This window comes from Malaclemys terrapin, chromosome 5 (genome assembly GCF_027887155.1).
Source record: "Malaclemys terrapin pileata isolate rMalTer1 chromosome 5, rMalTer1.hap1, whole genome shotgun sequence".
NCBI lineage: Eukaryota > Metazoa > Chordata > Testudines > Emydidae > Malaclemys > Malaclemys terrapin.
The window spans coordinates 36,427,589-36,453,029 of NC_071509.1; the positions used below are offsets into that span (position 1 = coordinate 36,427,589).

Here is a 25,441-nt window from a genome sequence, read left to right on the forward strand (position 1 = left end):
CTAGGTAACCCATTCCAGTGCTTCACCACCCTCCGAGTGAAATAGTTTTTCCTAATATCCAACCTAGACCTCCCCCATTGCAACTTGAGACCATTGCACCTTGTTCTGTCAGATGCCACCACTGAGAACAGCCTAGCTCCATCCTCTTTGGAACCCCGCTTCAGGTAGTTGAAGGCTGCTATCAAATGCCCCCTCACTCTTCTCTTCTGCAGACTAAATAAGCACAGTTACCTCAGCCTCTCCTCATAAGTCATGTGCCCCAGCCCTCTAATCATTTTCATTGCCCTCTGCTGGACTCTCTCCAATTTGTCCACATCCTTTCTGTAGTGGGGGGCCAAAACTGGATGCAGTACTCCAGATGTGGCCTCACCAGTGCCGAATAGAGGGGAATAATCACTTCCCTCGATCTGCTGGCAATGCTCCTACTAATGCAGCCCAATATGCCATTAGCCTTCTTGGCAACAAGGGCACACTGTTGACTCATATGCAGCTACTTGTCCACTGTAATCCCCAGGTCCTTTTCTGCAGAACTGCTCGTTTAGTTGGTCCCCAGCCTGTAGCAGTGCAGAGGATTCTTCCGTCCTAAGTGCAGGACTCTGCACTTGTCCTTGTTGAACCTCATCAGATTTCTTTTGGCCCAATCCTCCAATTTGTCTAGGTCACTCTGGACCCTATCTCTACGCTCCAGCATATCTACCTCTCCCCCAAGCTTAGTGTCATCCACAAACTTGCTGAGGGTGCAATCCCACCTATCATCCAGATCATTAATGAAGATGTTGAACAAAACCGGCCCCAGGACTGACCCCTGGGGCACTCCGCTTGATACCTGCTGCCAACTAAACATGAAGCCGTTGATCACTACCCGTTGAGTCCGACAATCTAGCCAGCTTTCTATCCACCTTATAGTCCATTCATCCAATCCATACTTCTTTAACTTGCTGGGAGACCATATCAAAAGCTTTGCTAAAGTCAAGGTATATCACGTCCACTGCTTTCCCCATATCCACAGAGCTCATTATCTTATCATAGAAGGCAATCAGGTTGGTCAGGCATGACTTGCCCTTGGTGAATCCATGTTGACTGTTCCTGATCACCTTCCTTCCCTTCAAGTACTTCAAAATGGATTCCCTGAGGACCTGCTCCATGATTTTTCAGGGGACTCAGGTGAGGCTGACCGGTCTGTAGTTCCCCAGATTCTCCTTCTTCCCTTTTTAAAAGATGGGCACTATATTTGCCTTTTTCCAATCATCTGGGACCTTCCCCGATCGCCACGAGTTTTCAAAGATAATGGCTAATGGCTCTGCAATCACATCAGCCAACTCCCTCAGCAGCCTCGGATGCATTGCATCTGGCCCCATGGACTTGTGCTCATCCAGCTTTTCTAAATAGTCCTTAACCTGTTTTATCACAACTGAGGGCTGCTCACCAGTGCAGCAGTCTGGGAGCTGACCTTGTGTGTGAAGATGTAAGCAACAAAAGCACTTAGTACTTCAGTTTTTTCCACATCATCTGTCACTAGGTTGCCTTCCCCATTCAATAAGGGTCCCACACTTTCCCTGACCACCTTCTCGTTGCTAACATACCTGTAGAAACCCTTCATTTTTATCCTTCACATCCCTTGCTAGCTGCAACTCCAATTGTGCTTTGGCCTTCCTGATTACACTCTTGCATGCTCGAGCTTCCTTTTTGTGTTTAAGCTCACAGAAGATTTCTCTGTTAAGCCAAGCTGGTCACCTGCCGTATTTTGCTCTTCTTTCTACACATTGGGATGGTTTGTTCCTGCACCCTCAATAAGGCTTCTTTAAAATACAGCCAGACCTCCTGTGCTCCTTTCCCCCTCATATTAGCCTCTCAGGGGATCCTGCCCATCAGTTCCCTGAGGGAGTCAAAGTCTGCTTTTCTGAAGTCCAGGACTGTATTCTGCTGCTCTCCTTTCTTCCTTTTGTCAGGATCCTGAACTTGACCATCTCATGGTCACTGCTGCCCAGGTTGCAACCCACTTCTACTTCCCCTACCAATTCTTCCCTGTTTGTGTGCAGCCGGTCAAGAAGAGCACACCCCCCTAGTTGGGTGTCTTTGGTTTCAGGGCTTTGGGTGGAGGTGACTTAGAACCCTTTCGGTGGGTTTCGTGGATTAGGAAATTTTATATTAATAAAATTGATTTGGAGCCCAGACATAGAAGATACTGAACGTTTCCCTACAAGTCTTGATTAGGGTTTCAGGACACTACTGCAGCATAAATATTAATAATAATAAATACAAAGACTTGCAGGTCATGGAATTCTTTTTGAAATGGTGTATCTGTAATTTGTGAGAGAAATATAATACTTTCTTGTTTTCCAATTGTTTACAGACTACGAATATCGTTTAAATGGATGGTACGAGCATTCTCTGGTTACTTAGCTACAGACCAACTTCTGCTTTTGTGGGACAGAATCCTAGGATACAATTCTCTAGAAATTCTCGCTGGTAATGGAAAATTTTATTTGTCAATAATTTTAAAGATAATACGTGCTAAATGAAAATAGATGTTATCAAGAGAGGAAAATTCAATTCCTTTTATATGACTGCTGAAAATAGATTTGCTGAAAGTCAATATATATTAAATAGGTAAAGCAGTAATTCATGCATTTTCCAGTTCTTACAGGAATTGTCAGAGAATTAAATGGTTTTATTGTGACTACTTCTCCAATATTATTAGTAGTAGTATTTTCTTTTGATAGCATTGATAACATGCTAGCTGCTTTGTGAACATAAAAGAAGGTTTGTATGTTCCCTGCCCCAAAGATAGTGTAGTGCATAGTCTAGTTTACGTTAGTTTGTCACTGCTACACAAAAGATGTTGTTCTCCCTGCCCCCGACCCAGGAAAAGATGACTCCTTTACTATCAATAGGAGTCTTAAAAATCCTCCTTATTTTCTACTACTCTAAACCCCTGCTCTTTAGAAATGTGAACTTTATTTACTTTTTTTTAGTAACATCATTAATTAAGTTAATTAATTATAAATGTATCTTTTTACATTCACAACAAGCTTGCAAAGCATTTCACAAGTAATTTAGAGTGGAATTAAAAGCTTGCTTTTTTAATTGAAAATATCACACATCTGATTATTACAGAGGCACAGTGTGAGGCAAGAAGCTAGCCTGAGGCAGAAGCTCAATAAAATAAAAAGCTCTTGGCCTAAGAATAGACAATTAGCCTTTTAGTTAGATTTGCATCTGTACGACATATGTAGAGAAAGAATATCTCCCTTTATGAGAGAAACTAATTTTACAGCCCAAAAGCAACATAAATGAGCCCTTTGTTCACTTTATGCATTGAAATTTTGCTATTTTAAATAAATGTTTATCCTCTGCCTAGAAAAGAAACAATTTAAAATGTTATTTTTAATCATGTCTTTCACACAGTTAAAACCTTAAACATATTACTCAACTTTTTTGAAAGAACACAGTAACATACTTATTCATTTTTATGAAGGAGTAGCCACATGGTAAGAACTAGAGCACTGAAATCCACTACTTACTGTCCTTCAAAAACAGAATGATTGCTAAAGAGAGAGAGTGTCTTGTTAATTTTAGATCAAGATTAATTCTAACAATTAATTAATACGTCAGCAGTTTAAATATTGTGCATTCTTTTTCAGTCCTGGCAGCTGCTGTGTTTGCTTTTCGAGCAGTGAACCTGATGGAGGTGACATCACTGGCTGCAGCTGAAGTAAGGATAAGTTTCAGTTAGAGGAGTTTGAAATAGTTCTTGATGCATTGCCAACCAGAGCAATTTAAGCTTTAGAAGTACATGGCATGCAATACAAAGCTCTATGCTTAAATTCTTATCTTAGGTAAAAACTCAGAGGAAGTTACAAGAATATAGTGCATAAAATTCCTTTTTTGGCACATGACAAAAGCATATAAAATATTATAAACAACACATTCTCATTGAGCTCTTTGTGTATCTGAGTTTTTTCCCCACTATTTTAGTATGTGGTCTAAATTTATTCTACTAATATGATTAAAGAATATTACCCTTAAAAATTGGGGAGGTTTGTACGTTCATTTTTATTAATAAATATAAAAAGATAATTGCTTCTATGCCTTTTGATATTACATAGATTTTAAAAGGTTGCTTTTATCAAATAATGAATTTGAAATTTCATCTTCATAAATGTCATCTTGTTATATATGTGAAAACTGGCCAGAGTGAAGCTTATTGTTACTAATTACTATTTTTGTTAATTCCCCCCCCCCCCCCCCCCCAAGAAGCTGATAAAATTCTATTCTATATTATGGAATGTTGGTGATGACTAGTTATATTTTTTTAAAATATATACTTCCATCAGATGATGATTCACTTTAAGTCATCATTAAAGTCACAGACTTATCTTACAAGTGCTACCCAAGACACAGGATAAAGATTCATAATGTACAGTTATTTTTAGAAGCAAGTTGAAATGTTAGACCTCTTGTGCCTGGTATCATGGGTTTATATTTGAAGTAAGTCTAAAGGGTAAAATAAAGTGACTTTACTTGCTGTCTGTTCATATAGGTGCACCTTTTTTTTTTTTTTTTTTTTAACGCGTTGAAATGTTAGATTGAAAAATCTGGGGAAAAGGAACCTCCACAGACTGATATAATATAATAGAGTTTAGAAGGTAATTATTGTCAATATATTCTGCAGTCAAGTTTGCCTCAACTTTTTCTGATTTCTTAGGTACTACTTCAGAGAAATTTGATTCAATTTTCAAGTTTAGCAAATCCTTTTTGTTCTTTTTCCCAGGCTGTACTTGCTGACCTTTCAACCCTGAAGGTTATGCCTCTTCTTCAGATCTTCCTGTTTGCCACTGTCACTTGATCTGCTTCAAGGTCACTGACACCACACATCCAGTCTTTCATTAGAAACTAATAATGAACTATGCAACGTCTGCATAAAACCAAATTAAACTGTATGTATATGTCACTTACAGATCATGTTCTCTTTACAGTTAAATGCAAGTTTTTCTACATATAAAATAATAACTTTACACACTAACCTGTGCATTTGCATGCTGCTGTATTTCAACATAACAGCAATAGATATAACTGATGAGGTATGAGAATCATTACTTGTGCATATAAATAACGCAAATCAATGTATAAAATGCATGTAAAATGCAATAAAACAAAGGTAATGCAGTTAAATTCTTGATCTAATATGAGTGCCGTAACAGATCCACTAATATCAGATTGGAGAAAACTGTCTTTCATCTGATTATAACTTATTCAAGCCCCCGCTACAAGAATGTCAACTTGAGAGTACAGTAACACTTGAAAATGTGCTTTAACTTTTGGGAACTTTTATGTCATTTCCTAGGAGAAATCAGAGAAATGCTTCTGTTCCATTTCTGTTTTCCAGGAGTCCTCTTCATGTTCTTCCCCATTTTACTTATTTCTTTTTAATCTATTGATCCCCCACAGCCTTTCTAAGGGCTGGTCTACACTGGGAGGGGGGGGAGGGGGAGGGATCGATCTAAGATACACAACTTCAGCTACGCGAATAGCATAGCTGAAGTCGAAGTATCTAAGATCGAATTACCTGGGGTCCACACAGCGCGGGATCGACGGCCGCGGCTCCCCCGTTGACTGCGCTACCGCCGCTTGCTCTGGCGGAGTTCCGGAGTCGACGGTGAGCGTGTTCGAGGATCGATATATCGCGTCTTAACGAGACGCGATATATCGATCCCGGATAAATCGATTGCTACCCGCCGATACGGCAGGTAGTGAAGACGTACCCTTAGATATCTATCACTAAGTATCAAAGGATGAGAGTTTCAAAAGTGCCTAAGAGAGTCTTGCCTTGCAAAAAGTGCTGGATATAGCTTTCTCCAGAACTTGTCAAAGCCTAGCTTTAAGTGAGCCAAAGCAGTTCCCGGAGAATGTGCTCATCATAACCTTCCAGATGGAGCTGGCTAACTGGGATAAAAAGGGACTTGTACCTTTAGGAAATCCTTTATAATGGGTGTGGTGGAGGGGGGAAGCTTACAGGGATGGACAGGAAAAAGGCAGAGAGCAGGGGCAGGTTTGGAGAAGGACACTGCACTGCCCTTTCCGCTCATGAGAAGAGCGGCAGTGGGGGAGGGGTATTTATTCCCTATACAGCCGTGGCTGACCGCACCCACCCACCCATGAACTCAGCAAACCTCTTGACTTGCTGTGGGCATTACAGTAGTTGCCCTTTTCCTTGGGACCGGGGAAGGAATTTTTCCCTCTGCACTAGATTGGCTAAAGTGAGGTGGTGTTGGGGGTTGCCTTTCCACAGCTGGTCTGGTACCCAGTGGGGTGAAGCAGAGGGGTTAGGTTATAATGTCACAACTTAGTAAGTAAAACTAATTGCGGATGTGCTGTGCAGGTACTCATTATGGAACGGATACCATTATCAGATAAAGTGGTTTGGAAAAAGATTGGAAGGAAAGCATCCTGTAAAGGGGGTTTGGGGACTCCTACTTCTACAGTGGGGAACTGACCCTCCTCCTTTTCCTAGGCCCTTTTAAGAAAGCCAAGGAAGGGGGCTTAGTGCTCCTATGTCTGGAACAGTGAAGAGCCGACTCCCCTTCTTTTACGGCCGGGGCTCTCAAACTGGGTGCCGGGACTCCTCAGGAGGTCATGAGGTTATTAGATGGGGGGTGTCGTGAGATGTCAGCCTCCACCCAAAACCCCGCTTTGCTTCCAGCATTTATAATAGTATTAAATATATAAAAAAGTGTTTTTAATTTATATGGGGGGTCGCACTCAGAGTCTTGCTATGTGAAAGGGGTCACCAGTACAAAAGTTTGAGTCCCACTGTTTTATAGCCCCTTCCCCCCACTTTCACCTCATATAAGGGGAGGGTGGAAGGGTTCCAGCAATTGGAATGCTGGGACAACATTGGAGGTTATATGGAAATAATTAAGAAAATGATAACCTGAACTGTACAATTTGTTGCTGGGTACTGCCAGATATATTAAGTGAATAAAGTTGCAGCCTAATGAAACAACATCCATTGCCTTCTGTTTTCTTCCAGCATGGATGCATAATTAAGATGGCAGATCTTTCTTATCCCCTATCCCACAAACCCTTTTCGAGACCTGTATGTGTGTGTGTGGCCTCTGCTGGTCCAAGAGCTCAGGCTTCAATTCAGGATTCAGCTCATATCCCTGCATGACTGTGTCTTGCACTGTCACTAGACCACCAGGTGGCCCATCTTCTGTTGATTATAATTTCTCTTTATGATTTTTCCAAGGATTCTGAAAGACTAAACAGAACCATTAGGATTAATGTATTACTTCATTTTAATACCTAAAAAAGGATTATAGTCAAAATTGAGTGAAGTGTATAACATTGTATACCCCTTGCATTCACCATATCATTTTATTTTGGACCAGTTTCTACTTTCAAATACAGTATGGATGTGTGTGGAACTTGACCCTCTATATTTTGAGAGATCCAGCTTCCATTTACACTAGACTATTATCTGCATTATTCATATACAGCATTAACAATGCAAATATTAGTTTTTTATAGACCCCAAAAAAGTGCTTGTACCTTGCATATAAATTGGGCATGCTGAATGTATGACAGTAAGGCTATGTCTACATGGCAATATAAGCCCGAGCTCAAGTCTAACCCCCTGGCATCTACACACCAATGTGTTAACCTAGGGCTCAAACCTAGTGTCCCAGGACTCTGCAGGGCTGGAGGGTCCAAGCCCATGTTAAGCTGGGATCTAGCATCCGAGCCCTATTGCTTTCCTGTGTGCACACAGCCTTGGTCTGACTCGAATCCTGGAAGTCCTCTGGATGTATTCCAGAGAGCCTTGGGGCAACTTCCTTAGTCCTCTCTCTGCTGACAGTTTGTGGTGCAGTCTATTGCAAATGGAAGCCACACCTCCCTTTGTCAGTTTGAGTACATTGACACTTCTCTTATGATTATGGCCAGGCAGTCAATCTCAAAACAAACATCTAACAAAAGAGTTAATTACAAATCTATTTTAAAATAGTAGTATCGCAGAAGACTAGGACCTGGCATGTGAACTGAAGGCTGACTATATTTTTCAATGGACAGGAGTAAACACAATTTGTGCAAGACAAAGAGTGTGGCTAATTTTTATGCTTTGTATTTTTTTTAACAAATAAGTTGAATCTCTTTAGATACCTACTGATTAGGACACAAATTAGATTTTGGCAAGCAAGGGCGCAATGTAAGCTCTGGGATTTACTAGTCACTCTATAGTTAGTTTTATCCAGCAGTTTTTTGGGGGTTCATAGAAATATTTTGTACTTAAATGGCACTTTTCATCTGAAAATCTGAAACTGGGATTAGTTATAGTTCCCAAGACCCCTTACTAATGTTAAATCAGTACAAATGAACTGTAGATAGCAGTGGTATTTAATTGTTTTCTATCTGTATAGAATTGCATCCTAACTTTTTTGTAACTAGTGATATATTTTTCCTCTTTCCGCTTTCTTTAGATGCTTTTAGGTTACCAAAAAAAAAAAAAATTTTGCTTTGAAGGCCAATTCTGGTTCATTGATGCTGATGTGAAGGTTGGACTGTGGAAAATTGGCATTGTTACAGCTTACAAAGGAAGTTAGTTATTTTCAGTATTCACATTACTAGTGAAAAATTTGATTTCACCAACTTGACAGACATATAATTAGATATTTAATTTTAGTTCATGATACTTAGAACATGCCAGACAAAGCAAACACAAACACTTAAACTTAAAAATGTATTATAAACATTAACCTTTACCAAAACCAACTTACAAAGACTGCTATTGTTAAAAATGAAATGCAAGAAGAGTGATACTAACACCTGCTTCTCCAACACACACTTTCCACATTCAGGCCAGAGGACCCCACCTTGTCCCTCTACCCTACAATACATAGAATCGTAGGACTGGAAGGGACCTTGAGGGGTTATCTAGTTCAGTCCCCTGCACTCATGGCAGGGCTAAGTATTATCTAGCCTAGGGTTCTCACAACAAATTTTTTGGTAGCCTCAGAGTACGGCCACCAACTCTTGCTGGTGGCCACTTTTGATAATTTTTCCTAAAATACTTAATTAACTTTAGGAAAAACATATAAATAAGAACATATACACATCCAAATCATAGTAATTTATTTATGTAAGGGTTTTTTGCAGACTGAATAATAAAAATAATGTACAGTTGTCTCTATTCTTTACTAGACCTAAACAGAATAGAAACACAGATAATGTGCATGGCATGTTCTTGTCTTGTTGTTTCATTGCTTTTTTGGTTGCATTTTTGTTTGACTTGCTAGCTAGTAAGTCTGCTTCTGTGAAAAATGATATTTGTATGTTTGTTAATATCACTTCTCACAGCAGACTTACTCAGCCCTGGCAAGCTAGGGATAAATTAAGCTTTAGATGAGGAGGGAGGTAGTGGAGGCCATGGGTGATGGGGTGGAGGGGTCAAGGGATGGAGTCTGCCAGGTCCTGCAGCTGGGGGGCCACAACCTGTGACCAGAGCCGGCTGCTGTGCAGTTGGAACCTGCCCGGAGCCTGCCCCAGGGCTGAAGCTGGAGCCCCACTGCCCTGGGAAGGTGGGGAACTCACAGGTGTCTGCTCTTCCGGCATTGTGGCTCCAGAGGGGGGCAGGGCCAAACCCATCCTGGTGGTCCCAAGGGAGGGGCCACTGTTTTTCCCCCACCCCTCCAATCACTGCCCATAAGGCTGTGGCTGCAAGAAAAGCCCCTGGTGGCTGCATTTGAGAGACACTGATCTAAACCAGGATTGGCAACCTTTGGCACGTGGCCCGCCAGGGTAAGCACTCTGGCAGGCCGGGCCGGTTTGTTTACCTGCTGCGTCCGCAGGTTCGGCCGATCGCAGCTCCCACTGGCTGTGGTTCGCCATCCCAGGCCAATGGGGGCTGCGGGGAGCAGTGCAGGTCGAGGGATGTGCTGGCTGCTGCTTCCCGTAGCCCCCATTGGCCTGGAGCGGCGAACCGTGGACGCGGCAGGTAAACAAACAAACTGATTCTCAAGTGATAGTAAGAAGTTGTAAAGTGCCCTAACTCTGTGGAACACCTTTCTCTTATTTAGCAACATGGAAAGGGGCTACTGGCTGTTAGGTTGTCTAAATGAACAACAGTACCCATTACTGGCCTTATAGTGCTGCTTCATCCTGTTATTGTGGCTTGTACCTCAATGAACATGTAAAACAGCCCTGTGTGCTGTCAGGTCATATTTTAAAAGCTTTAAACTTAAAATCTTGAGCCAGGCTTGCTCTCCAATATGAAAGACATGATGCCATTTTGGGGGGTGGGGGTGTATATGTGTTTTGAACATCAAACTTGTTACCAAATGAAGCTTTTCCTCCATAAGCTGTGAAGAAAATCAGTATCTTTGTAATGGTAAAGGTCAAAAATTGCAAGGAAAAGAAATAGCCTTTTCAATCCTCTAAGAGGATAATGCTGTGTTTAAAAAAACAAACAAAAAAATGAACTGTGAGAAAGGCCAGCATGCTGAAACAGATAACACATGCAGATGGAAGCCATGATTTCTTCCCCTTTCTTTGTATATTCAGCACTCTTATGTAGTTTTGTTTCATCCATTTTGGTTTCCTAAATCCTGTATTTGCAAACCATAGCTTAAAGAAAGAAACTTTCCTCCCTACAGGACTTTTTAGGAAAACTACCTATTTCTCAAAGGGATGCCATCTGTAATATGTTATGAAGGAAACACAGAAGGTACAACAAAGTTAAAAGGCTCTGCCTAATAAATCCTGGAAGAAGTCGCAAGGGTTCATATCAATCCATCATGGTATTAGATGGCAATTTTGACACACTATTAGGACAAGTAATCAATATGGAGAGCTGATTTAAGAAAGAAATAAACTATACAGGCAGGAATGTGAAAACACAGGAGGCAAAGATTAAGTATATTAGGCTTATACTGTGCTGCAAATCAGGTTAATAAAGGTTAACAGAGAATCAAAATCCACTGAAGAACAAATGGTTGGTGGGGTTTTTCCCCAAGACAATAGGGGATAGCTCAGTGGTTTGAGCATTGGTCTGCTAAACCCAGGGTTGTGAGTTTAATCCTTGAGGGGGCTACTTAGGGATCTGGGGCAAAAATCTGTCTAGGGATTGGTCCTGCTTTGAGCAGGGGGTTGAACTAGATGATTTCCTGAGGTTCCTTCCAACCCAGATATTCTATGAATAGAGGCTGATGATCTGGATCATTTTCTTGCCAGTTGGGTCTCACAAGAACTGCATGTAAGGACAGAAGAAGTTCTGATGTTAAGAAAGGGTATGCAGAGTACCTAGCAGATTCCTATCAGAAAAGAAGCATGAGACAAGAGGAGCGATCATGCAAGTATGATCTGGACTAGAATGTGGATTTCAATATTCCAAGCTAGATGTTAGCATATCTGCTGACCTGGCAGGTGAAAAAACATATTTTCTTGTGTACACTGAACACGCTTGATTTAGAAACATTGGGTCACAATAAAGATAGAATCTCGCAATGCCAGTTTTATAGAGACACTCTGCTGGGTTGAACTGAACTTTAAAACAGGTAACTACAATACTACCCTAACAATATAATAGTAATTAATCTACTGAACATAACATAAGAACGGCCATATTGGGTCAGACCAAAGGTCCATATAGCCCAGTATCCTGTCTTCCGACAGTGGCCAATGCCAGGTTTCCCAGCGGGAATGAACAGAACAGGTAATCAAGTGATCCATCCCGTTGCCCATTCCCAGCTTCTGGCAAATAGAGGTTAGGGTCACCATCTCTATCCATCCTGGCTAATAGCCATTGAAGGACCTATCCTCCATGAATTTATCTAGTTCTTTTTGGAACCCTGTTATAGTCTTCTGTTATACTGTTAATAAGGTCATTATTTTACTAGGCTTTTGCTGAAGGGATGGCTTCAGGGAAAAGAAGACGTTTGGATGAGGGAATTTACAATTTTCTTGGGTGATTTCTCCGAGATGGGGTGGGTTGGTTTAGAAGTTGTCATATTTTGAACTTTTATCCTTAGTTTTGTACATTGGAAGTATTTGTACAAGGTTCTAGAGCATAAGGATAAAGAGATGTAGAAAAAGTGAGAAATAATGTAGTGTTGTTTTAACTGAAAGAAAACGAGTGGAGGCATTAGGCACATAATTAAATTAGAATAATTCTTGTATGACATGTACAATAGAGTTCTGTAAAATGTGAGTAGAGGTTTAAAAATTTAGATGATTTAAGTCCAAGCTGTTCTCTGTAGTGTATTCCTTGAATGGCAGTCAGATTTGTTCAGACCCTCCCCCCCCTGAAATGAAAAGCTGCTTTCTAAGGAAGAAGAGCATATTTGAGCTTAGCTTCTCTATCTATGTCTCTTCAGAGATGATTTTTTCCTTCCAATTAATGGGGTTGTTGCCTATTAATAAGCAGGGGGGATAACTCAGTGGTTTGAGCATTGGCCTCCTAAACCCATGGTTGTGAGTTCAGTCCTTGAGGAGGCCATTTAAGGAACTGGGGTAAAAATCTGTCCGAGATTGGTCCTACTTTGAGCAGGGGATTGGACTGGATGACCTCCTGAGGTCACTTTCAACCCTATGATTCTATGAGCATCTCTTTATATTTTCCTACTCTAGTATTTACAATTATCAGAAGCAAATAAAATTTGAGACACAGACATTATGCTATTTGTTGTGTTCCCAACCAGTATTTTTGTACATTGGGACAGTTCTAAACATGTTCATAAAAATCTCAGTCCTGTCTTTTTATTTTTGACAAAGTAAATTATAGTCTTTCCTAAACAAAACTATTCTTTGCACAATAAGATATATACAGTGCAGAAAACATTATAGTATAAGTAACCCTTAATAGATAGGAACTAATATTTTTTATTCACACTTCAAAACAATTCTATGCAGACTATTCTAAATGGTAAATCTTTTCTAATTTTTTTTGTGAATCCCTCAGAAGATAAAACATTAAGTTCTAAAATTATATAAAGCTTGGAGAAAACCTTTTCTAAACCAAAATTATTGAAGCAAGTTTCTTAGTCTTAAAAGTTGTCTTGTTAACTTCTTTTAGACTGAATTTTTGATCTACTTTTCGAAAAATATCTTTAATCTGAAAACACAATGGTAAATGGTTGTTGTTGTTGTTATGAAGTGCATTTTTTTTTAAAGAAAGAGCTTAGTGTATTTCTCTTCCCTAATTTGAGTCTACACACTCAAACAAAGAAATGTTGCTGATAACATTCAGGAAAACATTCCAAGGCAAACAGATCAAGGCCACAGAGTTTTACTCAGCCAAATTCTGACTGAAGTATGCCAAAAACCCCTAATTCTTGGTGGGACTGGACCACTCAAAGGATAAGTTATTACAGGATTTAGAACTTTTCACCTCCAGATAAACTTCCCAGTTTGAAACCAGGTCAGATCAGCAGCAGTAAAACTGATGACTTTCAGTGGCATATAAGTGAAATAAGTTTGGGTGTTTGGTCCACTTTCTAGCAGGCAAGTAACTTCTCACTCAGCTGGCACTAATTGGCAACCTTGTCGACGGTCTGATCAGAACAGCCAGCTGAAAAAAAATAGAAGGTTGAATTGCCCTTGCACCACATGCAATGGTTCCCCGAGGTGAGAGTTAATGCACATGAGTGGGACAGCACAGGAAGCTTGCAGTGCAGCTACTAGTCTGGTATCTGTTTTGTGGATGAGTAGAAAACATCTGTTCTCTGGGTTGTCAATTCAGTAACTCTTCACCACACTAAATTAACATGAAAAACTATCTCAACAATAGATGAAAGCCTACTTTGTAGCTTATGGAGAATTTTGTTTTGTGTGTTCAGATGAGATCTTTACATTCTCCCTTCTGCAAGTTATTTTGGCATTAGCCTGGGCCTCTTAGGTCAGGCTGGCATTGTGATGTCACAAAGATCTTGCCTTCACTAGGAAAAAAGATGTGCTCTTAACTCATGTCAGCTAACACATTGTAACTAACTTGAGGTAAAATTCTAGTAAAACAAGGCAGTTGGTAGTTTTAACTCAAGTTAGCTGGTTCAGATAAATCCTAGCTCCCCCCCGTAGTCAAGGACCGCGCTGGAGTGATCCAACCTCTTCAAAGACCCAGTGCCTTACTTAAATTTCTGAGATAGCTAGCTTTAATGTTAGACATTTTAGCTTGTTTGTTTTCTTTATAAATGTATATTTGTTATTAGTTCACTCCTCATAGATCATGTGATGGAACTGAAGGGGAAGAGGCCAGGATTTTAGAGGGTGCCTCTTTCTCCTGCTGTATTCCCCACTTCAGACCCCACACACAAGGTGTCTGGCTTGCTTGCGGGAGGACACTCGCCTTCCTGGCGTGTGAACTGCAGCACACAGTAATAAAAGGCCAGGCAATTACTTCACAATCACTGTCTAAACTGGACAGATTATGTATTGACGAGAGCTATAAATTAGTATCTGTACCTCTCCCATTAGAGATTAGTTAGCATTCGGCAGACCCTTCGGCATATTCCTATTGTAGAAATTGTCAGAGCTGCTATGTGAAGTTCTAGCTACATGTTTGCGAAACATTCACTAGACTTAGCCTCTTGGTATGATGATCAGTTTGGCAGAGTGGTGCTTTGGTAGAAAGTGCTTACTTAGAACTCCATGTCCTATCTTCCTCAGATGACAGTTCTGCTCAACAAACTATCCCATGAGCAGAAATGTTCAGCAGCCACTCACTTCCACTTTCCCTTGGAGTCCTATTTACGATCTCAGACCTGAGGATGCGGTTAGAGAGGACTGAGGAGGCTGAATGGAGGTGCTTGACTTTCCACCTTATAGCTAGAGCCTTGCACGGATACAAAATTTGTATCTGCATTCCATCTGTGATCTGCAAACATGGATGAGGATATCTGTGGATATAAAGCAGACATCCTCAGAATGTGCAGGAACACTGAAGGGAAGCGAGATGGGGCACAAGAACACTTTAACCAGCACTGCTATGAAACGTTCCACTCTCAGAGCTGAACTGCTGGCACGTCCACCTGAGTGTGAGTGCAAAGAATCCATCACAAAGAACGCCTGTTACAGATGAGTAACCGTTATTTAGTGAAACTGAAGCCTCTTTCCCTTAGGCTCTGCTAAAATCTTGGCAGATACCAAATTAATGTGTTCAAAAGTGATTTTTCAGTTAATTGTAACTTTCATTATAACTTTTCCCCACACTCAACTAAAAAGCCTGCTCTGAAATTAGGGCTAATTGCATGCAATAGAGGGAGGCTGTGGTGAAGTTGAGAAACTGCCCACAAGTACGGAAGGGATTAAAGAGAGCCAATGGGCCCAGCTAGCTCTGCTCTGTTATAGCTGCAGCCAGTGCCAGGCCTGCAAGAGAGAGAGAAGGAGGCAGTCAGCTTAGTTTGGGGCTGACTGGCAAAGAGGCAGGAGCTAGCTGCTGTCCTGCCTGAGGGAAGGATCGCTAGCCTGTCCCAGCCGAGGCAACCACCAGGAACCAAGCACCATCTTCCTGGACAAAGGAGATGGAGAAAGAGGTCTAGAAGCACCTGGCCTGAGATGAATGTGGGTGAGCAAAGCATCAAGAACTTGTGGGGTTCTGTCCCCGTCAAACTTATGGTTACCCTGCCTGGAAGAACCTGGGACTGCAGCAGTATTCATCAGGGGGCACTACTAGAGGCAAGTCACCACAGGAATTTGGACTATAGGAACCATACCCCAAACTGATGGGCAACAGTCTGAAGTAGTCCAGGGCAGTGGACACCGACTCCCTGCTGGGAGGTTCCCTACTCAGGGGTTGCTTACTCAGGGCCCTGGGCTGGGATGTGGTGGAGTGGGAGGTACAGGTTCCCCCTATCCCCTTGCCTTAAAGACCTACGCACCTCGATCACAGAAGCAGGGGGCAGAAAGTCAAGTATTACAACCATTAGGCAGACTGGCCCTCCAAGCACACTATTACAGAGCATTTTTTGTCAGACATTTTTTATTTATTGCTAAGCATAAAAAATCTTAAAATGTGGCTGTCTGGATTTTTCCTCCCGTCACCCCTGATTAAAGCTGGCAGGATAGAAAGCGAGGGCCAGACCTAAGGCTCCAGTTCCTCTCCACTCTAGGTAAGGGAAAACGCAAGTGCCACCCCTGTCCTGAAATTCATGATGGAGGGTAGAAGATCAGCACAGTGAACTCATTTGTGCTCCCTTCTGCATTTGTTGTTTTCAGGAAGCGTGTGTTCCCACCACTGTTTAATTGTCCGAAGAGAGAGGCTGCAAAGCGGCTGGTAGGTCATTTTAACATATAAATGTGTTCATGTAAAATTGCTGTTCAATGAAAGCACAAAATAATCACAGAAGTGATAGCAACTGAGTTTATTTGAACTAAAAATCCTGTTGATTAGGAGAATTGAGGGCTTCTGCTGAGGTTACAACATTGTCATACTATTTAAAAGGCTCTAATGTGGTGTTCAATAAAGTGTCCATATATGGACAATTTCTCCTTTTGGCATGTACAGTGGCAGTATGGCAGTGAGATTTGGAGCAGCAGCATTGATTAGGGATTTACCATTACATGTTTGATCCTTTTTCCTGACCCTGAAAAATATTTTGATTAGACCAGAGAGGAGCCCAGATGTCATTGCTGTCTCCATGGTTGCTCCATGGGAAACTTCTAAGGTACCTACCATCATCCAATCCCTTGTGCATTAATTTCCACTACCACCTTTGTCTTTCCTCTCTGTTTTTGCCAAACAAGAGTCCATGTAGCCAGCCAGGACAAATCTAACATTGCAACACTTTGCTGTAAACTAAAAATAAATAAAATAAAATTTTATGCTAAATATGCTGCCTTAACTGTTTTGATTCTTTTAAAAGCTTGACAGGACCTCAAGTGGCTAATAGGGTGGAGGAAGATCAGAGCAATTGAATTAAATATTGCTCACAGCCAGGAGAAGTAAATCTTGGGGTCCAGAAATGGCTAATTGGTTCGTTTGTGTATTGTGCCAGGGGTCTTCCAGCAACTGAACAAGAGAAGACATAAAGCTGCATTTTCCTTTCTCTGTTTTTCCTCTTCCAGTGTGTGTCTTAAGAAGAAACAGACTTGGACTTTATCAACAAAACTGGAGAGCTAACGTCTACCACTTAAAATTGGCTCTTTGTCCCACAAAAGAACCTTTAGCACCATTTGAAAAACTACCAATCAAGTGCAACTACAAGCCTCTATGCAAATCAGAGGCTATAAGGGAAATAGTTACAAGGAACATTTACTTACGTTTTAAGTGTTGGTTTTTTCTTTTGCTTCACTTTTTACATGTATGTAATAAATTATTTAAAAAATAAACCAGTCCATCCCACAGCATATCCACTGGGACATTTAACTGAATCGTGCTCATTTGAAATCTTTTTAGCCCTGCCACATGCGCAGCTACAGTTTCACTCTGCCTCCTCATTCTACTGTAAAATGTTCTACAATAATGTTTGGCTTTGGTGTGTAGTGCTTTGGTAAAACCTTCTGCATGTTTTCCAAACTTTATCTCTGGGTTACTGAGGTTGTAACCAACTCCTTGACATATAAGAGGCGAATAATTTCAAGTCAGCTTTTGACAATAGCTCTGTGCTATTTTATTGACTGAGAGATCAGGCTAAAATTTTTCTGAATTGAAAATCCTGAAATAAAAAAAAAATGGGGAAAATATTGACAATTTTCACAGAATTTCCCTTTTTTTTAACCATCATTATAGCAGTTTGAAAATTTTCAAACTTTGTTTTTGTGAAAGTGCTTCTCTTTCTCATATCAACTAATTTTTGTAACAGAGGCCTACTTGAGTCATATTAGTTGTTTAGAACCATCTTGGTTTTCCAGGAGATCTAGAAAAGATATCACTTCCTCCAAATTATTAAAAACTTTAACTTGATTCCTCTGAGTCAAGCACAATACCCCAGAACAAAGGATATCCTCTTCCTTGGTAGTTTATCAGCAAGTGGTTTTGTGAAGTTGACAGTGAGGAGGACTTTTTATCTCAAAATTGAGTTTGGAGAACTCTATTACAGAAATTTCCTTGACTAAGTTATTCATGAAAGAGAGAATCTTCTCCTTTCTCTCCTTCAGGGATGATGACTAATCATCAGTATCATCCATGCCTTCCAATTTTTTGTGGATCTTAGCAATTTCTGTTTTCAACTGATTGCACCTTGGGCTGTAGATTCTGTCTTTTTAGTGCCCTCCAATTTGCCATTCTGCCTATGAAATTCTTTCTTAGCTCCTCATGCCAGGTTTAGTATCATTTACCCTTTTATGCCCAGAAGTCATTTGCATAAAGAGACTTATGCCTTTCTGTATTTCTTCTAGAATCAGGTGTGTTGCAGTTTCAGAGTTTCCCACACTCTCTGCTTGAGGCCTGAACAGTTTGTAAAGGGCCAAATCCTGATAAAAATGAGCAGTTTATTTATGTTTATCCTCCAAACCTGCTTCCTTGGATTCTTATTAGTGTCCATATTTATATTTTGGAGAAAACTGCAGGGATTAAACCAAGTCTGAAGGCTGATTTCTGGTCCCTCCTTCCCTCTTGGGTCAAGTGATATCAGGAGTTCAAGATTGTAGACCTTCCTGTGTTCTGAAGTATTAATAGAAACTTTAACTCGAATCCAGTATATGGTGCAAAAATTCAAAAATTGATGATTTACCCTTCCACTCTCATATTCATTGACAGGATGGAAGGTATGACTTAAAGGAAGTTGCATCAGAAGCAACATTAACACAATGGCAGGTTCAGAAATACTGAACAAGAGTCCAAGTTCATCATTAATGAACAGAACTGAGGCCCTTTAGGTGGCAAAAGCTGACTAACTTTAGGCCTAAAGGTGAGAACAGTCTGTAAAAAGGTAAACAAATGTGTATATAATACAGTAGCCACAATCTAAAGTGTCTATAACCTTAAAAACACTGTACAGTTGTTTTGATAAGATATGAAACAGCTGTCTCAGTATTTTTAAACTTAGTTTATTGAATAAAAATAAATGTATAACTGAAAAGGAATGTGTAGATTGAATGGTGATGTTAGAGGATTTGGAGAGCTGTTGTCTCTAATATTACTATTCTAGTCTCAGGGTATGTCTACAGTATGAAATTAATTCGAACTTACTCTATTTGAGTTTTTGGAAGTGATTTTATATGTTGGGTGTTGTGCCTCCCCACTAACGCGCATGAATTCGGCGGAGTGTGTCCACAGTACTGAGGCTAGCATCGAATGTCAGAGCGGTGCACTGTGGGAAGCTATCCCACAGTTCCCACAGTCCCTGCTGCCCATTGGAATTGTGGGTTAAGCTCCCAGTGCATGATGGGGCAAAAACATTCTCGCGGGTGTTTCTGGGTGTGTGCCGTCACTTGCTCCTCCCTCCGTGAAAGCTACGGCAGACGCCATACTGCCAGCAGACTGTGCAGTACGGTGCACCGCTTTTCTCCTAGTACTATGAATCCACCTCGCATGTCCTCTCATCTTTCTATCTACTCTTCTATCTAACCATTTCCTGCCTTTTTTCGGCTACTGTGAACCGAGGAGCACAGCTTCCGCCGCAAACTTTGCTCTCCCGCTCTTGCATCGCTAGCTAATTTTTCCATGTTGTTTGTCCTGGGCTCATGTGCAAACTACAGAAGGCAACAATTCTCCACCGTTTTTTGGCCATCGTGAACTGAGCCGCACAGCTTCCGCAGCTTTTTCCATGGTGTCGGCCCTGGGCTTCCGTGGAAGCTACAGACGGCAACAATTCCCCGCTGTTTTTTGGCCATCGTGAACTTAGCCGCACAGCTTCCGCCGAAAACTCTGCTCATGCGTCTGCCGCAAACTCTGCTCTCCCGCTCTTGCAGCTCTAGCGAGCTTCCCGACTCAGTGAAAGCTACTACAGAAGACAACCATTTACCACCTTTTATCGGCCATCTTGAACCGAACAGCTCTCCTACGTTTCACGCCCTTTTTCCAGGATTACCCGTGCAGGCGCCATAGCACAGCAAGCATGGAGCCCACTCGGATCTCCGCTGCAGTTTTGACCGTTGTAAATACCTCGCGCGTTATCCAGCAGAATGTGCAGTACCTGCAAAACTGGGCGAGGACGCGACGACAGTGCGATTACTATACTGATGAGGACATGGACACAGATGTCCTAGAAGCACGGCATGTGGTGATTGGGAGATCATAGTGGCATTGGGCCAGGTTCATGCCATGGAACGCCAATTCTGGGCCCGGGAAACAAGCACAGACTGGTGGGACCGCATAGTGTTGCAGGTCTGGGATGATTCCCAGTGGCTGTGAAACTTTGGTATGCGTAGGGCCACTTTCATGGAACTTTGTGACTTGCTGTCCCCTGCCCTGAAGCGCAAAGACACCAAAATGAGAGCAGTTCTCACAGTTGAGAAGCGAGTGGCCATAGCACTGTGGAAGCTGGCAACGCCCGACAGCTACCGGTCAGTCGGAAATCAGTTTGGAGTGGGCAAATCTACTGTAGGGGCTGCTGTGCTGCAAGTAGCCAACGCAATCATTGACCAGCTGCTATCAAGGGTAATGACTCTGGGAAATGTGCAGACCATTGTGGATGGCTTTAATGCACTGGGGTTCCCTAACTGCGGCGGGGCGATAGACGGAACGCATATCCCTATCTTGGCCCCGGCACACTGGGGCGGCCAGTACATAAACCGTAAGGGGTACTTTTCCATGCTGCTGCAAGCACTGGTGGATCATAAGGGACATTTCACCGACATCAACGTGGGATGGCCGGGAAAGGTGCATGACGCTCGCATCTTCAGGAACTCTGGTCTGTTTGAACAGCTGCAGGAAGGGACTTACTTCCCAGACCAGAAAATTACTGTTGGGGATGTTGAAATGCCTATAGTTATCCTTGGGGACCCAGCCTACCCCTTAATGCCATGGCTCATGAAGCCGTACACAGGCACCGTGGACAGTAGTAAGGAGCAGTTCAATTATAGGCTGAGCAAGTGCAGAATGGTGGTAGAATGTGCTTTTGGATGTTTGAAAGCGCGCTGGCACAGTTTACTGACTCGGTTAGATCTCAGCACAACCAATATTCCAACTGTAATTGCTGCTTGTTGTGAGCGCCACAATATCTGTGAGAGTAAGGGGGAGATGTTTATGGTGGGTGGGAGGTTGAGGCAACTCGCCTGGCAGCCAATTTCACACAGCCAGACAACAGGGCGATTAGAAGAGTGCAGCAGGGTGCACTGCGCATCAGAAAAGCTTTGAAAGCCAGTTTCATGATTGGCCAGGGTACGGTGTGACAGTTGTGTTTGTTTCTCTTGAAGTTACCTGCCCCCTATCCAGATCAGATGATAAACATTCACATAAAAAAGAATCTGACACATCAGAAAAGGGCAGACAAATAAACAGTGACAAGTTTTTAAAGTGCTTGTACACAAATGCTAGAAGTCTAAATAATAAGATGGGTGAACTAGAGTGCCTTGTGATAAATGAGGATATTGATATAATAGGCATCACAGAAACCTGGTGGACTGAGAGCAATCAATGGGACACAATCATTCCGGGGTACAAAATATATCTGAAGGACAGAACAGGTCGTGCGGGGGGAGAGGGGGAGTGGCACTATATGTGAAAGAAAATGTACAATCAAATGAAGTAAAAATCTTAAGCAAATCTGCATGTTCCATAGAATCTCTATGGATAGAAATTTCATGCTCTAATAAGAATATAACATTATGGATCTATTATCGACCACCTGACCAGGACGGTGATAGTGATGAGGAAATGCTAAGGGAAATTAGAGAGGCTATCAAAATTAAGAACTCAATTATAGTGGGGGATTTCAATTATCCCCATATTGACTGGGAACATTTCACTTCAGGACGAAATGCAGAGATCAAATTTCTCGATACTTTAAAGGACTGCTTCATGGAGCAGCTGGTACGGGAACCCACAAGGGGAGAGGCAACTCTAGATTTAGTCCTGAGTGGAGCGCAGGAGCTGGTCCAAGAGGTAACTATAGCAGGACCGCTTGGAAATAGTGACCATAATACAATAGCATTCAACATCCCTGTGGTGGGAAGAACATCTCAACAGCCCAACACAGTGGCATTTAATTTCAAAAGGGGGAACTATGCAAAAATGAGGAGGTTAGTTAAACAGAAGTTAAAAAGTACAGTAACTAACTAAAGTGAAATCCCTGCAAGCTGCATGGGCGCTTTTTAAAGACACCATAATAGAGGCCCAACTTCAATGTATACCCCAAATTAAGAAACACAGTAAAAGAACTAAAAAAGAGCCACCGTGGCTTAACAGCCATGTAAAAGAAGCAGTGAGAGATAAAGACTTCCTTTAAAAAGTGAAAGTCAAATCCTAGTAAGGCAAATAGAAAGGAGCATAAACGCTGCCAAATTAAGTGCAAGAATGTAATAAGAAAAGCCAAAGAGGAGTTTGAAGAACGGCTAGCCAAAAACTCCAAAGGTAATAACAAAATGTTTAAGTACATCAGAAGCAGAAAGCCTGCTAAACAACCAGTGCGGCCCCTTGATAATTGAGATACAAAAGGAGCGCTTAAAGACGATAAAGTCATTGCAATGGATTCTTTGCTTCAGTCTTCATGGCTGAGGATGTTAGGGAGATTCCCAAACCTGAGCTGGTTTTTGTAGGTGACAAATCTGAGGAACTGTCACGGATTGAAGTGTCACGAGAGGAGGTTTTGGAATTAATTGATAAACTTAACATTAACAAGTCACCAGGACCAGATGGCGTTCACCCAAGAGTTCTGAAAGAACTCAAATGTGAAGTTGCGGAACTGTTAACTAAGGTTTGTAACCTGTCATTTAAATCGGCTTCTGTACCCAATGACTGGAAGTTAGCTAATGTAACGCCAATATTTAAAAAGGGCTCTAGAGGTGATCCTGGCAATTACAGACCGGTAAGTCTAACGTTTGTACCGGGCAAATTAGTCGAAACAAGAGTTAAGAATAAAATTGTCCGACACACAGAAAAACATAAACTGTTGAGCAATAGTCAACATGGTTTCTGTAAAGGGAAATCCGTGTCTTACTAATCTATTAGAATTCTTTGAAGGGGTCAACAAACATGTGGACATAGTGTACTTAGATTTCCAGAAAGCCTTTGACAAGGTCCCTCACCAAAGGCTCTTATGTAAATTAAGCTGCCATGGGATAAAAGGGAAGGTGCTTTCATGGATTGAGAACTGGTTAAAAGACAGGGAACAAAGGATGGGAATTAATGGTAAATTCTCAGAATGGAGAAGGGTAACTAGTGGTGTTCCCCAAGGGTCAGTCCTCGGACCGATCCTATTCAACTTATTCATAAATGATCTGGAGAAAGGGCTAAACAGTGAGGTGGCAAAGTTTGCAGATGATACTAAACTGCTCAAAATAGTTAAGTCCAAAGCAGACTGTGAAGAACTTCAAAAAGATCTCACAAAACTAAGTGATTGGGCAACAAAATGGCAAATGAAATTTAATGTGGATAAATGTAAAGTAATGCACACTGGAAAAAATAACCCCAACTATACATACAATATGATGGGGGCTAATTTAGCTACAAGAAGTCAGGGAAAAGATCTTGGAGTCATTGGGGATAGTTCTCTGAAAATGTCCATGCAGTGTGCAGAGGCGGTCAAAAAAGCAAACAGGATGTTAGGGATCATAAAAAAGGGGATAGAGAATAAGACTGAGAATATATTATTGCCCTTATATAAATCGATGGTACGCCTTCATCTCGAATACTGCGTACAGATGTGGTCTCCTTATCTCAAAAAAGATATACTGGCACTAGAAAAGGTTCAGAAAAGGGCAACTAAAATGATTAAGGGTTTGGAAAGGGTCCCATATGAGGAGAGATTAAAGAGGCTAGGACTCTTCAGCTTGGAAAAGAGGAGACTAAGGGGGGATATGATAGAGGTATATAAAATCATGAGTGATGTGGAGAAAGTGGATAAGGAAAAGTTATTTACTTATTCCCATAATACAAGAACTAGGGGTCATCAAATGAAATGAATAGGCAGCAGGTTTAAAACAAATAAAAGCAAGTTCTTCTTCACGCAGCGCACAGTCAACTTGTGGAACTCCTTACCTGAGGAGGTTGTGAAGGCTAGGACTATAACAGAGTTTAAAAGAGAACTGGATAAATTCATGGTGGTTAAGTCCACTAATGGCTATTAGCCAGGACGGGTAAGGAATGGTGTCCCTAGCCTCTGTCTGTCAGAGAGTGGAGATGGATGTCAGGAGAGAGATCACTTGATCCTTGCCTGTTAGGTTTACTCCCTCTGGGGTACCTGGCATTGGCCACTGTCGGTAGACAGGATACTGGGCTAGATGGACCTTTGGTCTGACCCGGTACGGCCTTTCTTATGTTCTTATGAAAGGAAATAAAGTCAAAATTGTTTAAAAACTGTTCTTTATTATTTGTTGCACAACACATTGAGAGAAATCAGAAGGTAGACCGGGGGAGGGGAGGAGTATTGGGTTAGGGGAGTTGAGGAGGAGGAGGGAAGGACAAGGCCAGAAACCAAATCAAAAGTTCGCATATTCCAGCTTTCTGCTGCTTGGGCAATCCTCTGGGGTTGAGTGTGGGGGTCCCCGTAGCCTCCCCCCTCGTGTTCTTGGGTGACTGGGTGAGGAGGCTATGTAACTTGGGGAGGAGGGAGGGCGGTTATACAGGGGCTGAAGCAGCAGTCTGTGGTCTTGCTGCCTTTCCCGCATTAGATCCACCATACAGCAGAGCATGTCAGTTTGCTCCCCCATGAGCTTGACCATAGCGTCCTGCCTGCTCTCATCACGCACGTCCCTCCTCTCTTCGTGTTCCTGTAATGCTTTACAGGACTCTGCAATTGTTAGGGCCCAGCTGAATGCATGGAGGCAATCAGTGCGGGGGGACTGCATGAGCTTGGTGAACATGTCGTCCCGAGTTTGTTTTTTCCGCCTTCTAATCTGGACCAGTCTCTGGGAAGGAGTAGATAGGGGCCGCGTTGAAACATTTGCACCTGCAGGAGGAGAAAAAGGAAGATAGTATTTTAAAAGATACATTTCAGAGAACAAAGGGGACACTTTGGTGTGAGTAAGCCATCACACTTGGCTGGGCAACAGAACTCAGCTTGCAGGCAGCCTAGGGGCACGGAGGGTTCTGCTTCTTCTACATTCATTTCACTGCTTTCAGCAATGCCTGATGGGTTTGCCATATAAAAGGAGGGCCTGTGGGCTCTCTGGGATGATTGCTTCACACAACACCCCCCTCTAACCCTCCACCCACTGCATGGCTCTGATGAGGCTCTGAGCAGGGATGAGCCCTTTAAACTAAATGTGAACAGCCCAGCGCGGCTGGGTTCCTCCCCCCCCCCCCACAACCGCGTGGCTCCGATCAGGCTGTCACTCACCAGAAGTACCTTCTCCAGGGTCATGGTCTGGGAGCCCACCTTGGGAGTGGGGGGAGGCTATTGGATCTGGC

The 25,441-nt window shown here is 42.0% G+C and overlaps 1 protein-coding gene across 3 annotated transcripts in view; it reads left to right on the top strand.

Annotated features, from left to right (window-relative positions):
• The window catches only part of TBC1D19 (TBC1 domain family member 19), a 100,223-nt gene extending 93,215 nt beyond the window's left edge, over positions 1-7,008 (top strand). For all 3 annotated transcript variants that reach the window (XM_054030378.1, XM_054030379.1, XM_054030380.1), the window contains 3 exons: positions 2,354-2,469; positions 3,645-3,715; positions 4,775-7,008. In XM_054030378.1, the coding sequence (XP_053886353.1) occupies positions 2,354-2,469; positions 3,645-3,715; positions 4,775-4,849 (262 nt within the window). In that variant the 3' untranslated portion in view covers positions 4,850-7,008. The remainder of the gene's footprint in view (positions 1-2,353; positions 2,470-3,644; positions 3,716-4,774) is intronic.
• Positions 7,009-25,441: the final 18,433 nt, after the last annotated feature.